We start from the raw sequence: 17,732 nt of genomic DNA, 5'->3' as shown, positions 1-17,732 counted from the left end.
CTTTCTCATTTAAAAACGCACCCTTCCGGTGGGTGGGCTGGGGAGGAAGAATGACTGGCACGTGAAGGCAGATGGGAGGAAACAATCTAATGCACAGGATAGTGATTATAGACAAGACAGCAAGAAAAACTCCAAAGTTGCTAAGAAACTGGATCTTAATTGTTCCTACCACAAAAAAGAAATGATAATTATGTGACATAACAGGGCTGTTAGCTAACACTAGGGTGGTGATCATATTGCAATACATAAATGTATCAAATCAACACGTTTTACATCTCAAACTTACACAATGTTGCATGTCAATTATATCTCAATAAAAATAAATTAAAAAACAAGACGTTAGGGATCCCTCCTTCCCAAGTGCTGTTGCAATTCTGAATGACTCCCCTCTGTCACCTGCTACATAATCAAGGGGCTGCTGTCAGGGAGCTGGGCAGTTGGACTAACACTCACAGTGTCCCTGTACTTCACAAAGTTGAACGTCATGTTAACCCAGTCTAACTTCATTTTTTCCAGGTTTTCCTCCAGAGAGTATTCCTTACTGGCGGCTGCACCAATGGGCTCCAGTCTAGAGAGAACACAGCAATAGCAACATCAACAGGAGGAAGGAGGGCAGTGAAAACATGGCAGAGGAGTAATTTTGGTTCATCCTTAAGACAAATTCAAAATGCCCTTAATTTTACTAAAATGTTTAATAACACCTGGCTCTAAGACGCGCTGGTTACCTCCAGTGTTTTGCAGAGTTTCTTACCCTCAGCACCAGTGGCGTACGGGCTGTGTTATGGGCTGAATTGCATCCCCCCAAAAATCATGCGTTGAAGTCCTAAACCCCAGAATCTGAGAATGAGGGGTATCCCGTTTGGAGATAGGGTCTTTACTTTTATTTTTGAAGTTTATTTATTTGAGAAAGACAGGGGACATTGTGAGTGGGGGGAGGAGCGGGGGGGGGGGGGGGCGGTGCGCAGAGAATCCCAAGCAGGCTCTGTGCTGCCAGCTGTGGAGAGCCCAACATTGGGCTCAAACTCACAAAACCGTTGGATCATGATCTGGGCGAAATCAAGAGTCAGATGCTTAACCCACTGAGCCAACCCAGGTGCCCCAGAGATAGGGTCTTTAAAGAGGTAGTTTAGTTATGTATAGAGTTGTTGATCACTATATTGTACATCTGAAACTAATATAACACTAATATACTGGAATTAAAATCTTAAAAAAGAGATCAGTTAGAGATAGTTCAGTTAAAATGAGGTCATTAGGATGGGTTCTAATCCAATATGACTGGGGTCCTTACATGAAATTAAGACAGACACACACAGAGGTAAGACCATGTGAGGATACAGGGAGAAAGCGGTCTTCTGCAAACCAAAAAGAGAGTCCTCACAAGAAACCAATTCTGCCAATGCCTTGATCTTGGACCTCCAGCATCCAGAACTATGAGAAAATAAGTTTCTGTTGTTTATGCCACCCAGCCTAAGGTATTTGTTATAGCAGCCCTAGCAAACTAATACTAATTAACTCTGTTGGGAGAGGGGGCTGTCCTGTACATTGGAGGATGTTTAGTAGCATCCTTGGCATCTACTCAATAGATACCAGTAGCAAACTCCCCCTGCTCCCACCTCTTGCCAGTTGTGGCAATCGAAAATGGCTCCAGATATTGTCAAATGTTTCCCAGTGGGGGTGGGGTGGATTGTCCCCAGTTGAGAACCATTCTTTCAAAGCCATTAAAATAAGACCCCCTTTTCTCTATTTTCATTTACTCCTTATTTCCCCCAGAATTATTATTGACTTCCTATTTAGATGTTAGATCTTCTGTTAATTTACACGATGGCTTTGTTCCACTTCCTGTTCCTGCCTTTTTTTTTTTTTAAACATAATCTGTATACCCAATATGGGGCTTGAACTCACAATCCCAAGATCAAGAGTCACATGCTCTACCAAGTGAGCCAGCCAGGAGCCCCTGCCCTACCTTTTTAATTTTAATGTTTACTTATTTTTGAGAGAGAGAGAGAGAACATGAGCGAGGGGCAGAGAGAGAGGGAGGCAGAATCTGAAGCAGACTCCAGGCTCTCAGTTGTCAGCACAGAGCCCAACGCAGGGTCCATGATCTCATGGACCAAGAGATCATGACCTGGGTTGAAGTCGGACACCCAACCAACTGAGCCACGCAGGTGCCCACGTCCCTACCTTTTTAAAAATCACTGCTATTTTCCTGATATGCTGGGTCCATATCCATAGCCCCTCTGTTCCACAGAAAAGGGGAAGACAAGTTCCTTTCTTCTTGCTTCCACATGGAGAGTTGGGGTCCTAAACTCAGGTGTGGCCTGGGAATTGGGAAGAACCAGGAAGCCAAGTTCTTGGAAGGAGAAGGAGGGATTATTCTCTCTGCCTCGGCACTTGTCTTTCATTGCAAGCTTGACTGGAGATGACACTATCTGGTCTTTGCATATAGGCAACTGAAGCCCAGATGAAGCAAGTGATATCCCCAAAGCCTCAATTGCAGCCGGGGAGTGCTGGAACCAGGTCCAGACACTAGTTCCTCTGACTTCCAATCCAGTGTTTCTTCCTCCTCCACTATGTGCCTTTTCTCTTCTCCTTATCAGAAGGAGCAAGAGAATTGTCCACACGTGGTCAGCCAAATAGGGTCAACTAAACAGAGCTGAGAATCTTTGCTCAGCTTCCTTGAGAGTAGTGGATGAGGCCCATTCCAAAGAATGACTGATCAAGACTTCAGCAGCATGGTCATCATCCTAAACGTGGCCTTCTTGGGAGATGACAAAATGAGTGTGCATTTAGGGAATAATTAATAAAGGCAGGTGCCAGCCTAGGTGGGAGTGAGACAAAGAGGCCGTCTGCATGTCTGTGACCAAGTCACTCAACAGGCCATAGTGGGTCTGCCTCTGCACATACCAGGGGTTGTTGGTAAAATTAAATAAGATAAAATGTTTGCAACATGCTTTATGACTTATAATTATGCAAAATATTGCACAGAAGCATTAATGAGTTTGGGCATCCCTGAAGTCCAGCAACAGTTGACCTTAACCAAATGTGCTAAAGGAGCCCATTAACAGTGTGATGTGACAAAGCTGCATTAACTATGGGATGATGGAGACCTGGGACTGCACGCCTCACTAACAGGTTGTGGCTGAGAACTTAGACGTTAACTCAGCTCAGGTTATATGCCTTACCTCATAACCCTCAACATGACTCTAATCGCCCAGCTACTATTCTTCTTCCCATTTTACAGATAAGGATACTGAGACACACAGAAGCAAACAACTTAGCCAAGGTGTCACCACTTCTGGGGTTGTCACAGTGGGGCCAGCTGGCACAGAAAGTGGCAGAGTTGCTGCGTGTTTGCTTGGTTTCCGTCTCCTTAGAGGAGTTTATTTTTTAGGCAGTACAGGGTAACAATACTTTAGGCTCTCGAGTCAGCCAGTCTGGGCTCCAGTCTTGGTTCATTGAGTTACTAGCTGTGACCTCTGTCAAGTTACCTAAACACTCAGATCAACTTACCTCCTCATCTGTAAAATAGGAATAATAATAGTAGCTACAACATTAGGTTATAGTGATGGATAAGTTGGTTAATGTTTATTAAATGTTGGTGCAGCATAAATGTTCTATAGCTGGTCTCTCTTAGAAACATCTATCTTTTCGGGGAAAATGAAGCCTTTTCATGAAATAACCTACACCATTTCTGTGGGTTTTATTTCATAGCCAACAATCTCACTAATCTGTCTCTAGGCTTCCTCCTCACAAAGAGACTACATTGGTGGTATTAGGGGGTTGGGAATCAGAGCATTCAGATGGCAGAGAGATTTGGGGGCCTATCCCACAGGGATGGAGAAAGGGGTTCCAAACTCTGGCGTGCATCAGAATCACCTGGAGCAGTACTGTCTATTCTAAATAAAAGGTGGGTCACATGTCACTTTAAGGTTTCCAGTAGCCATATTTTGAAAATGTAAAAAGGTGAAAAATTTTTTAATAATTTATTTAATTCAGTATATCAAAAATATTCATTTCAACATATAATCAATATTAAAACTCATTAGACATTTTGCTTTTTTTTCTTAATAAGCCTTTGAAACCCAGCCTCTATTTATATTTGCCTCACCTCTAATTCAGAATAGTTACATTTCAAGGGCTCAGTAGGATATGTGACTGGTGGCTTCTGGACTGGACAGTGCTGATCCGAAAAGCCAGTTAAAGCATAGATTGCAGGGTCCACACCCAGAATTTCTGATTCAGCAGACTGGGGTGGGGCCCGAGAATATACAATTCTAATAGGTTCCCAGGTGATGCTGATGCAGCTGGTCTGGGGCCACACTCTGAGAAGCATGTGTCGAGTTAGACCTGAACCCAGCTGTCTGACAGGGACTCTGGTCCAGGCAATACAGTATCTCCCATCCCCTGCCCTGAAGGTGTGGACAGTCAAGGTCCAACGAGTCTCTGGGTCCTGAAAACAGCAATTCAAAGAACACAGTTTCTTGTACACAGACTCTAGGGGCATTTGGAGAAAAGGAGAAAGCAAGTGAAACATTCTCTCACTGGACCATCTTTCCCGGACTCTAAGAACTCAGAGAGCTGCTCCCGTTTATTGTTGGTTTTTTGTTCAAAAGAGGAAACTGGGGGCGCCTGGGTGGCTCGGTCGGTTGAGCATCCAACTTCCACTCAGGTCGTGATCTCACGGATCATGAGTTTGAGCCCTGCATTGGACTCTCTGCTGTCAGCACAGAGCCCACTTCGGATAATCTGTCCCTCTCTTTCTGCCTCTCTCTCTCTCTCTCTCTCTCTCAGGAGGGAGGGAGGAGGGAAAGGAGGGTGGGAAGGAGGGAGGAAGGGAGGAAGAAACTGAAGCCCAGAAAAGGTGAACAGTTTTACCTGAAGTCACTGAGACCTGGGCTTGGAGCTCAGGTTCCAAGAGCTTTTTTGTTTGTTTTTTGTAATTTCCCTTTAAAATAAAATCTCTGACTCAATTTTCTAGTTATAATCCATCATCAACCCAGCAGCTGAAAGTGAGTTTCACCAGTAGCTAATCACCCAAGGTGGAGGTTATTAAAAATGCTTAAGTTACCCTGAACCATAAAGAGAAAAACAGCCTGAGGTCAGTCATGTCCTGTAGGAACTTAGATACTTTGATGGAAAAGCTTCCTGAAGGAGAGGAGTCTTACTTGTCAACAAATTTGCCAAATCCGTATTCCAGCATATTTGAAAGGCAAGTTGTTTCTGTGGGTTTTATTTCATAGCCGACGATCTCACTGATCTGCAGAAAAAAGAAGAAAACAAGTGTGTACTGTCCAAGGTAGCACTGGCCAGTAGGCTTTCCATGATGTTGTACTCTGCGCTGTCCCTTACAGTAGCCACCAGTCACATTTGGCCATTGAGCCCTGGAAATGTGGCTAGTGTGATTGAGGAGCTGATTTTTTAAATCTACTTTTACTTAAAATTGAATAGCTGTGTACAGCTAGTGGCAAATGAATTGGATGGTGCAGGTCTAAAAATGTGGGAGGCTGCCTAGGGCCTGCACTGCATTCCATCTGGCTTACTGGGGGTCTCTACCCAGCAGCACTCGGTGGTCTTTGTGAGGACCAGTGGTGTCAACTTGTGAGCATCCTGGGGGTGCAACCGGATCTGGTTTGTTTTCGTGCTCCTAGTGCAAAGCCTGGTCCGTGACAGAAGCTTCAGTGTTTGCTGAGTAAAAGGAGGAAGTCATGAGTACACAGACCCCCTCCACACAAATTCTGTGATCTGAGGATTCTGAGAAGGAAGAAATCCGCTCTGTCCAAATATCTTCCTTTCCACCCCAGTGTGCTAACCTGTTGGAACAGTTCGCAACTGTGCCCATTCCTTTGGTGTAAATACTACCCCACGCTTGTCTTTTAAGTGAAAATATCCCTGAAGAAGGTCTCACTTGAAATCTCTGATGGCTTTGAATACTTTTCTCAAAGACAGAGATCTGGGGGAGGATGAGGGTTACATGTGCTCAAGAGGAGGAGCAAGAAGACTGAAGGATAATAAGGCTCTGTAAGAAATCTCACCTACTGCCCAATTTTGTCTCTGTTCAACCCCAGGAGGACTACAGAATGTCAGAGCAGAAAGCAATGTGAGAGGTGCAGGCTGTTCTGTCCTACTTAGCCCTGTGTCCCCAGGGCCTGGCAGTCAGTAGGCATCAATAAATATTTGCAGAGCAAAAGCATGAGTGAACCAGCTAATTCAAATGGCTTCCAATGTGGGTCCTGAGGACACCTGGAGGACCACTAGCATAGTGGAAATCAGAAGTAATAAACACTTATTGAGGGCTTACTATGAAGTAGGCACTGTTTTAAGACTTTTATACACTCATTTCATTCCCTCAATATGACGAGGAAGATACTAATGTACTATTACTCTTGTTTTACACATAAGGAAACTCAGACAAAGAAAATAAGTACCTTGTCCAAGACCATCCAACTAGTAAATGGAAGAATTGGGACTTGGACCCAGTTCTGCCTGAAAAGCTCTTCTTCATCACATCTAGTGGGGCTCTTAGGTCTTCTATGTACAGTTGTGAAGGTTATACACTGCATAACTCTAAAAAGTACAATTCACACTGTAGCACACAAGAACAGCATTCCCTAGAGTTGTGGATTGCAGTCTGCACAACTGTTCCTGGTGGCCCTGGACTTTGATTTATTCTCAATACCTGAAAATACAGCTTAGAACACACACTATCTCTAGGATTAAATGACATAACTACATAAAGCATTTGGCATAGGACTTGGCCAACTCAGACTTTGGTAGTCTTATTTATTTATTATTAAAAAATTTTTTTCCGACATTTATTTTTGAGATAGACAGAGCATGAGTGGGGGAGGAGCAGAGAGAGAGGGAGACACATAATCTGAAGCAGGCTCCAGGCTCTGAGTTGTCAGCACAGAGTCCTATGCAGGGCTTGAACTCACGAACAGCGAGATCATGACCTGAGCCAAAGTCAGATGCTCAACTGACTGAGCCACCCAGGCGCCCCTATTTTTTTTTTTTTTTGTAATTGCTTTTGTTAATTATAGAGACTAACAAAACATCTGGCTTTCTAATTCTAAGAGCTTGCAGCTGCCCTGTCTACTATGGAGCCACTAGCTTCTTGTGGCTATTGAGAACTTGAAATGTGACTGGCCCAAACTGAGATTCGCTCTAGGTGTAAAAGAATACCATGTTTCCAAGACTTAATATGAAAAATATGAGATCACATTAACATTTTTTTACATCGACTACCTATTGAAAAAATATTTTGAATATGTTTGGTTAAATGAAATGTAAATTTTTTTCATCTGTCAGTGCTTTTAAAAAACATGGCTACTAGAAACTTTAACACTAGACATATGGCTTGTATTATTTTCATTGGGCAGCATGGTCCTAGAGGGGTAGCTTTAGTATACACCACCATGGTTTCTTCCTAAGTCAAATGTCACCCTGTTCCATCTTGTTTCAAATCACAGTAGCAACCCCTTTGCTGATATCAGTGCCCCAAATAAAGGGACTAGCCCTACCTGCTTAAGTTCTGGGAAATGGTCAGAAACCACAGCACAGCCACCCTATGACCCCAGAAGTTACATTTGGTAGCCTTGACAGCAAGAGGTGGTTTAGCCTTCAGAGCCCCCTGCCTGAGCCAGAACCTGTACAAATGGTTCTCTTGAGTTAGGCATTTGGGCAGAGAATGGTTCCCCTAGGCTGGTGGCTGTCACTAGGGTGGCTTGTGGTTTGACCTACAATGCAGGCAGGACAGGTCTCTGACTGTGGGCACCCTTTTATGTATCTGATGGCCTCTTTCCTGTCTGAGCTCACTTGTAACTGTTCAGCCCACTGGGGTTCCACTTTAGGGGTTCATTATTCAGGAGCCACCTTCTTGGGGCTATATTCCACTCTTACCTACAGCTTACTGTCCCCTCTTACCTGATATTTCTTTCCCCATTTCCCCCATCTAGGCTGAATCATAGACCTAGATTCCGATTCCCTCTCCCACCACTTACTAGTCACATGACCATTTACTTATTCTCTCCAAAGCCTCAGTTTTCTTATCTGTGAAGTGGAGATGATCATCCCTACTTCAAACGGTTGTTGAGAGGATAAAATGAGGGAATCCACACAAAGTATACAACACACTACCCAGTTCATAGTTGGTATGAACTATGTTTGAGCTATTACTGTTATTATTCTTCTAAGGAATTTTTTCCCATTCTGTCCATCTAAGTGATCTGTAAATGAGCATTATGAATGTCTAGGAATGGTTGGGATTTTTAAAGTGTCTACATGTGGGAATAGCATCATCAAAGGGAAAGGACCAGGTGGAGGAGATGGCTTTCCGAGTCTCCTGAGGGGTTTTTTAAAGGCCATTGATGAGGGCACTTTCTATAGTGCCATCTCATGGAGAGACCTAGCACTACACCAAAGGCCACTTGTCTATCCAACCTCCCCAGCCCTCCAAATGGGCCAATGTACTAGTCAGGCTAGGTCCATAGGGGCACCCTATGAGCACCAAGTGGGGGCAGGTGCTCCTGTGCAGCCCTCTCTGCTGGGACAGCCCAAGACCATAAGTCTCCTAAGAGGACCTCTCCCCTGCCCTCCTTTACACCCTTTACTTAGGTGTTGAGTTTCAAGGCTTTCTGGGAAACTGAAAGCAGTTCTTCTTTACAGAAAAATCCAGAATCTCTGACATATCAAGATCTTGGTCTTCCCAGAGAGATCAAAATGCTCTGAGCTCAGACTTCATTCTCTGGAAGGTAATGGGTGTGCTCTCAGATTAGGTCCTTCCAGAGACATGTCCTTAGTCTTGTGCATGTTTCCAAAAGAGGGAATTCTAGGCCAAGTCACAGAGAAATCTGCCTATGGAGAGGCAGTCTCAACTCCAACTCCCTGGTAGAGGACGTTTCAAGGCCATTTCTAGCCCTTGAATGTGATGATTATTTTAGAAACACAGTCAGTTTTCTTTTTTCTGCTTAGTGTTCACACCACACTTATCACCCTCACACTTAGTTGCTTATAAAAGTCCCAACTATTTTTAGAGGAGAATATTTATTATTCTCATTTATAGACTCAAAGGGCTGAAAGAAGAGTGAGGTATTATTTCTGAACATAGCCTGCTGGACGATGAAGCTCTACAATATCATTGGCCCAAGCAGGAATCATCTGGCATTGTCAAGAGGCCCCAGGAAAAGGCATGGCTTTCTCTTTTGTGTGTCCTTCATCAAGGGACAAATCCAGGCCCCTCTCACTGTAATTCAATGCCCTTATCATCCTTTAGGGTCCTGAGCAGCTACTTGCTTACAAAAGCAGACTACAAGAGTCTTTCTGGCCACTGGCTGAAGCAATATTCAATCATCATTAATGGGATCTCCAAAGAAAGGGGTCAACCTGTTTATGTGGAGAGGCAGGCATTTCATCCTGTATCCTGCCTATTTCCTTCCTTTAAAAGACTTTCCCTCCCATTATTAACCCCTTGGCTTCAAGCAGATTCTCCTTTCAGAAAGGAGAGGCTTGACCCAGTAATGGTTCCTGCCTTCCAAAGGGCGACCAGGACCAGGTAGGCATAGGCATTGACTGGCTGGCTAGAGGTGGACAGTGACAGTCACCTGCTGCCAGTGCCGGTCTTTCATCCCTGGGTTGCAGGAAATGCTGAGGATAGGGATGTGTTGCTTGAATTTCTCAATCTTCATTTTCACATTCTCTGCCAACCGCCTGGGTGCAGGTACATCAGCTAGAGTCTTGGTCAATTTATATATCGTTCTCCACATATTCCCTACTTCCTCTGAGATTTCCTCAGCATTCAGCAAAAAGAGGGGTCCTGAAATAGAAATCATGAGAGAAGGGTCAGACCACCAAGTAGATGTTAGTCATGGGTACACCTTTAATTCCCTGAATTTAGGATTCTGCCTATCTATGGTATGGATATGGGAACAAGCATAGGCTTTGGAGTGGGGTCTGGATCTAAAACCTCTCCTTAGCCAATGAAACATTGGGGATGCTTGTCTCAACTTTTCTAAGCCTCAACAGTATCACCTACGATACAGGGGTAATAACGGATACCTTGGCAAGTGACCGTAAGCAAGGTAAGTAAAGTGGCGAGCACAACATAACGCCTGCTGTGTAATGCAAGTGTAGTCATGGAATCAGTTGTTAGCCCTGGTTGTAGATGCCATTACAGAAGCAGTAAAAGGTGCTCCACAAATACTGTGAAATATTAACAACTGGAGAATGTGGGTGAACGAGGATATGGGAGTTCTTTGTATAGCTCTGGCAACTTTTGTGTAAGTTTGAAATTATCGTAAAAAGATTCTTTTCAAAACAAAAATTGACCCCTCATTAAAAAAAAAAAAAAAGTGCGCCAAAACATTAATTTCCTTCTCCTCCTTTTCTTCATAGGGATCCTATAGCATTTGGGTTTCACATTTGGTCAAAATCCTTCCACACTGCTGCTTTCTTCCCCGAGGATATATCAAATCGGTGTTAACTCTTGGGTCATGATGTTGCTAATTTACTCAAAAACACTCTTATTTCATGGCTACCAAGACTAAATAAAGCTTCGTTAATTTAACTTGTTTCATCAGCCCAACATTTGTGAGTTGAGTGATCAAAAATTAAAACTCTTTGGAGCACCTGGGTGGCTCAGTCAGTTAAGCATCTGACTTCAGCTCAGCCAGGTCATGATCTCACAGGTTGTGGGTTTAGGCCCTGCGTCAGACTCTGTGCTGACAGCTTGGAGCCTGGAGCCTGCTTCAGATTCTGCATCTCCCTCTCTCTCAGCCCTTCCCCTGCTCATGCTCTGTCTCTCTCTGTCTCTCAAAAATGAATAAACATTAGAAAAATTTTTTTAAATTAAAACTTTTTGAATTGTACATAGTGTACAGGAAATATATAAAAATAATAATACACCATGTCCAATTGGGGTTTTTCATGGTAATGTGAGGCTTGTTTAATATTTGAAAATCAAACAATGTAATATACTCTATTAACAATCTAAAAAAAGAACATCACATGATAGTATCAACAGATGTGGAAAAAGCATTTGAAAAAATTCAGTATCCATTTATGATAAAAACCTCTAAGCCAACTAGAAATAGAAAGAAGCTTATCAGCTTGATAAAGGGCATCTATGAAAAACCTATACTACCACCATACTCTTGTATATTGGAAATATGTACGGTTTTTTACATGTCAATCATACTATATCAAAGTGATTTTAAAAAACAAAACCAGAGGTGCCTGGGTGGCTCAGTTAGTTAAGCTTCTGACTTCAGCTCAGGTCATGCTCTTGAGGTTCATGAATTCGAGCCCTGCATCAATCCCAACTTCAGATCCTCTGTCCTTCCTCTCTCTCTGTCCCTTCTCTGCTCATTCTCTCTCAAATGAATGTATGAATGAATGAATACATAAATAAAATTTAAGGCTTTTCTATAAAAAAACAAAAAAAAAGGATAAAGAATAGAGAGAAAGAAAGAAAGATCCCTAACAGTTAATGGTGAAAGATGGAATACTTTTTCCCTAAGACAAAGCAAGAATTTTCACTCTCATAATTCCTTATCAACATCATACTTAAAATCCTAGACAGTACAATGAGGCATGAAAAAGAAAGAGGAGGCATACAGATTGGAAGAGAAGAAATAAAATGTCTTAGTTTTCCTGATGACATGACTGTTTATACAGGTGATCCAAGAAATCTAAATAACAACAATAATGAAATCTTTGCTGGAGAGCAAAAACACTGTAACAGAAATGAGAATATATCTGATGGGTTCATTAGTAGACTAGATGCAGCTGAGGAAAGAATCTTTGAGTTTGAGAATATGTCACTAGAAACTTGCAAAGTTAAAAAGAAAATAAGATGGAAGAAATGGAGCAGAAAGGCTAAGAACTGTGGGATAGCTACAAGATGTGTAACACACTGGTAATGGAAATACCAGAAGCAGCAGAGAAAGAAATGGAAAAAATATGTGAAGCATTAATGACTGAGAATTTCCTCCAAATTAATGTCAGACACCAAGCTACAGATCCAGGATAAATGCCAAAAATGACACTTAGGTATATGACATTCAAGCTGTAGAAAATCAAAGTTAAAGAAAAAACTTGAAAAATGCCAGTGGGGGGGGGGGCAGGGGGAAACACCATACCTTTAGAGAAGCAAAAATAAGCCTTACATTCTACTTCTCCTCAGAAAACACACAAACAAGAAGAGAGTGGAATGAAGTATTAAAAGCATTGAGAGAAAAAAAACCCAACCAACCTAAAATTCTCTATCCTGAGAAATTATCCTTCAGAAGTGAAGGAGTAACAAATACTTTCTCAGACAGAGAGAAATTGAGGGAATTTGCCAGTAGGTACCTTGCAAGAAATGTTAAAAGAAGTTCTTCAGAAAGAAGGAAAAGTATTTGTCAGAAACACAGATTTACTTAAAGAAAGGAGGAGCATTAAGGAAAGGATAAGTGAAGGTAAAATAAATACTTTGATTTTTCTTATTCTTAGATGATCTAACAGTTTGTTCAAAATAATAAAAGCAACAATATATTTGATGATTACAGTTTATATACAGGTGTAATGAAGAACAGAAACGACACAGCAGATAGAAGGGAAGAATTAGGAACACTTTGCTTTTACAAGGCATTTTTGAAATGAAGTTATATATAAACTTTAAATATGGCCCAGCAGTCTACTCCCAAGCATTTATCCCAGAAGAACAGAAACTTATGTTAACATAAAAACTCATGCATGAATGTTTATAGCAGCTATATTCATAACAGCCTAAAACTGGAAACAGCCCAAATATCCACCAGTGGATAAATGGGTAAACAAACTGGTATATCCATGCAATGGAACACTACCTAGCATAAAAGGGAAGGACCTATGGATATATCCAAAAACTTGGATGAATCTCAAAGTAGTATGCTGTGTGAAAGAAGCACTCTCAAAAGGTCTCAAAAAGATAAAACTATAGTAATAATGAAGAGCTCAACAATGACAGGTCTTCTGGCTGAGGGGAGAGTGTGACTACAAGGGGCAGTACAAGAAATTTTACTGAAATGATGAAACTTCTGCTCTCTGATCGTGGTGAATCTATACATGTGTTAACATTTATATACCAAAAAAGTCCTTTTTGTTGTATATGAATTAAAAAAATTAAGTGTAAAAAAATTAAAAAAAATTTTTTTTTATTTTTGAGAGAGACAGAGTGGGAGCAGGGGAGGGGCAGAGAGAGAGAAGGAGACACAGAATCCTAAGCAGGCTCCAGGCTATGAGCTGTCAGCATAGAGCCTGATGAAGGGCTTGAACTCACGAATGTGAGATCATGACGTGAGCCAAAGTCAGACTCTTAACTGAACCAAGTGCCCCTAAGTGTAAAAAAATTTTAATACAGTATCTCTAATAAAAAGACTTGGTCAACTATAAATATTTCTCTGACACCATAAAAATTTTGTATCTTAAACCAATGAAAAGCATCATGTTTAAAGGTGACACTCTGCAGGAATTCCCATGAAAATCAGGAAGAAGACAGAGATGCCCATTATTACCACTGTTTATTTTGGAAGTGCTGGTCAACACAGAACAGTGAATAAATAAAGGGGTATGAAAATAAATAAAGAAGGTAAAATATATTGTTTAGATATGACTGATAACCTGGAAAGTTTAAGAGCATCAGTGAAAATGCAAGTTTTTTAAATGAAAAAGAAAATGCCAATTTAAACATAAAATCAACAGAGGTGCCTGGGTGGCTCAGTTGGTTATAAGCTTCTGACTTTGGCTCAGGTCATGATCTTGCGGTTCATGGGTTCAAGCCCCACATTGGGCTCTGTGCTGACAGCTCAGAGCCTGGAGCCTGCTTCGGATTCTGTGTCTCCCTCGGTCTCTGCCCCTCCCCTGCTCGCGTTCTCTTTCTCTCAAGTAAACATTAAAAAAAATTTTTTAATGAAAAATAAACATTAAATCAACAAAACTAAATTAAACAAACAAAAAATAAATAAAATAAATCAGCAAAAAGTTTTCAAAGCTATTATTTCCCAGGTTCATTGAGGGTGTGAAGAATGGGCACTCAAAGTGCTGCTAGAAGGTTAATAAAACATAACTTTTCTGGAAGACCATAACAATATCATCATCATCAACAACCAGTTTTTAAAATCCTAGTAATTTTCATTACAATAGCTTTGATCTAGCCATTTCACTTTCAGGAATTTATCCTAAGAAAACGATCAAAATTGCATCCAGAAAACTGGTGCAAAGATGCTCATCACAGTTGTGCTTGAAATAACTGCGGCACTGGAAACTGAAGGCTCACCTCTAAGGGTCCCTGTGTTTGTCCCCTGCTCTTATGCCCTCTCCCCAGGTGACATCATTCATGCCTTTTACTTGTAATCTATACTCAATCATTCCCCAATATAAATCACCCCCCCACCAAACCTATAACTTAACTTCAGGCTGATTTTCTCAAATGTTAGTTAATGTTCCCATTTGGATGTTTGCAGACACCTTAAACCCAGTATATTCAAATTGATGTGTCTTTTTTCCCAACAAATTTGTCACTTCTCTCGTTCAGTGATGGCAATATCCACCAAACTGCCTGGGCTAATAATCTGGAAATCACTCCAGTTTCTCCCCTCTCCCTCCTTGCCCCTTGCCCCTTTGAGATCAATCATTAAGTCCTGTTGACTCCACCTTAATTTCTCTCTAGCCTCCAGGATCTAAAGAAAAAGGAGTAGTTTACAGTTATCTGTGGCACTCTGGCCTTTCTTGAAGCAGCACAGTAGTGCAACTGCCATCTTATTCTCCTCTCACCTGCCTCTCCACAATCCACAGCTCTGGGTGGCTGCCCCTTCCATTCTACCCTAGCAAAAGGTCTTGGCTCTTCAATCCCCACTTCCCATCATTATCACATTGGAAAAATTCGACTGTGTGGCTGCGTCTAGAGTATAAGAATATGATAAAAAGTCCAGCCTGAAGCTAAAGTCCAAACCCTATTCTAGAACTGGCTAGGTTGGATCCACTATCGCATCCCTACCCTGTCCCAGTAGAGTGAGCCTGCAACATACCGTTCATCCACTCCTCTGACTTGATGCTAAACTCATACGTTGTCAGCCACAGCTGCTCATAAGGCCCTTTGTTGGTCAACACGGTTTGCAGGAGAGGGAAGGTACTCTTCTCCTTTTCCAACAGATCCTCTTCCTTATTGATCAACTGCAGGGCAAAAGGGGATGCTGTTTATTGGGTGGCTGGTTTTCTGAACCCTGGAAGCCACCATGGCAAATTCCTCAGTGGTTTGAACACCAAGTTGAGGAAGATGCTTGTTCATCTGGAGAGCGAGAGAGAAAAATAAGGCATGGACTCAAGTAAGACGGTCCCTCTGCTACCTCTGAGGGCCACGACAGCTAAGATCTAGCTGGATGAAACCCTGGGATAATTTGCCACTTGCTCCATCATCTTTGATCCTACTCTACCATATCCACGTCCCCATTTTCACAATTTTCTTATGTACATTAGCTGTCTACATGATATTGCCTTCTTATGTGGACTTACCTCAAAGATAAGGACTTTAATGGTTAGAGAACTTATTTGCTGACCTTCAGGGAAACTGCCTTAGCTTCTCTATGCCTTAGTTCTCCCATTTTAAATAGAGATAAATAGGGACAATAACAATGCCTACCCCAAAGGTTTGTTATGGGTGTTAAGTGATATATTTTAGCCCTTTAGTGATATATATGAAGCCCTTTGTATACTGGTGAGCACATAATACTCAAAATACGTGAGCAATTATTTTACTGTAATTTCTTCTTTGTGCACTCAGCAACTAACAAAAAAGCTGGTATAATGTAGGGATGTAGAAAAAGGTAGCTGAAAGCACCAATGAAAGAAGTGGTCAACCAACCAATCAACAGTATCTACCTGACAGGTGATGTTAGGACAATGCAGAACCAAGAAACAGAATGAAGAGAGCAGGACAGAGTCATAAGTCTCCAACCCAGACCCCTAGACCCCAAACCTCAAATTCCACCAGTGCTTGATCTAGGTTCTTTGAAAGCTCGTGAAGCTTTTCAACATTGTTCTTCATTTCTTCTGTAGTCATCACTTCACGTTTCCTAAACCCTTCCAGTTCCTTGCTGTATCCCTCAAGTTTCGACTCAAATTCTGAGCACCTAAAAGTAAAGGACATCCCAATCACATCTGGACTTTCCAATTTGATTTTCAGAGTATCAGCATTGCTCACTCATATTCAAGCCTGGGGAGAATCTGATATGATGCATGATATAATACAATATATTAACTTATGATCCTACCTCTCAGAGATGCCTGCTATGAATCTACTGGTGGTTAAACATTTCCAGATGTTTTCCTGTATCAATAAATACATGCGTGTGCACATATATGAAATCTATATACTATATACATATATATAAAATGTATGTATACACATATTATTGTTATCCATTAGATATTTATTATTGATGGCTTAATGCATTCCAAGGACTTCTCTAGGCACCAGGGACATATTTTTGATATACACTAGCCTCATGGAGCTTGCATTTTAGTTTGAGGAGACCTAGACAAGAAATACACATGGATGGATGGGTGGGTGGGTGGAGAGATGGATGGATAAATTCACACATAAAGATAAAATGTTGTGTTTCTCATGGTGATAAATACTTTGAAGAAAATAAAACAGGGAAGAGTGCCTAGTGGATGGAAGTACAAGGCTACTCCAGCTAGAATGATCAGGGAAGACCTTTTAGCAACAAAGCAGGTCACAGATTTATTTTTCCCTTTTTCTAACAAGGTAGATTATATTATATAGTGTTGAGTTATAATTGCTTAGCACATTATAGTTTCCAAAGTATTTTCATGGCCATAATAAATACATAGGCATATATTTCATATAATAATACAGTCACTAGTAAATAGTAGGCACTCGGGAAACTAGGTTGAGTAAATGAGTTGTATTTGTGGGACCACCTGGAGTCTAAGAGAGGATAATTTAGGGATTTCAAGATGGTGGACTGGTCAGAATTCTGGCATGAAATGGAACTTACTCCAATGTCCGCAGAGAGAGGCTTTAATGAAGAGACTACCTACAGAGGTGAAATATGGGTAGCCTTATAGGGAAGCCACTATGACCCCTTGGGCCAAGGGAACAATGGGAACTGAGATGGGGACAGCAAATGGAGAAAAATTAGCACCAAAGCCAAAAATTAATGTGGGCTGGGAAAACAGGTCAAGTTTCTTAGAGAGGGAATGGGGTTGCTTTCACAGACAACAAATGAATCAATGAATATTGCTCAGCCCTCCTCACACATTGTTCTCAGCACTAATGCAAGAATGATGGATGTGAGTTTTAAGAGTTCACCAAAGAGAAGGCTGGACCCAGGGCTATGGGGTTCTCCTAGAGGTGCTCTTGTGCTGAATCCGCTGTTGAGAGCTCAGGAACCAGTCATGCCATCAGGCTAAGAGTCGCCCCTCCAATAGTGTTCTCCTCTCACCATAAATGACAGTTCACATTTCTCCCAGAGCCACCGTCACTCCTCTGAACTTTAACAGCATTTGCTGCCTCTGAATAGTCTTAGAGCACTGAGAGTATGCTTGCAAGGCTGTGGTCTGGGGATTTTTTTCCCCAAAGAAGTCATTGTTCAAAGGATGAAGGAAGCAGATGGTTTCTGAATACCTACCATGTGCTGGGTACCACTCAGGCACAATATCACATCGTCTCATTTCATCCCTCTGCACAATGATAC

At 41.7% G+C, this 17,732-nt stretch overlaps 1 protein-coding gene across 3 annotated transcripts in view; it reads right to left on the bottom strand.

The window, feature by feature from the left end:
- Positions 1 to 17,732, bottom strand: part of DNAH3 (dynein axonemal heavy chain 3) — a 170,910-nt gene that overhangs the window by 113,366 nt on the left and 39,812 nt on the right. For all 3 annotated transcript variants that reach the window (XR_015245692.1, XM_086692831.1, XM_086692832.1), the window contains 5 exons: positions 15,989 to 16,142; positions 15,042 to 15,186; positions 9,600 to 9,811; positions 5,166 to 5,257; positions 454 to 568 (listed from right to left, as the gene is read on the bottom strand). Coding sequence is in view for 2 of the 3 variants with exons in the window: in XM_086692831.1 (XP_086548957.1) it covers positions 454 to 568; positions 5,166 to 5,257; positions 9,600 to 9,811; positions 15,042 to 15,186; positions 15,989 to 16,142 (718 nt within the window). In the remaining variant the exon portion in view is untranslated. The remainder of the gene's footprint in view (positions 1 to 453; positions 569 to 5,165; positions 5,258 to 9,599; positions 9,812 to 15,041; positions 15,187 to 15,988; positions 16,143 to 17,732) is intronic.

Source organism: Puma concolor, chromosome E3, assembly GCF_028749965.1.
Source record: "Puma concolor isolate L17-30 chromosome E3, mPumCon1.1.hap2, whole genome shotgun sequence".
NCBI lineage: Eukaryota > Metazoa > Chordata > Mammalia > Carnivora > Felidae > Puma > Puma concolor.
This window is presented reverse-complemented; position numbering and strand designations above follow the sequence as displayed.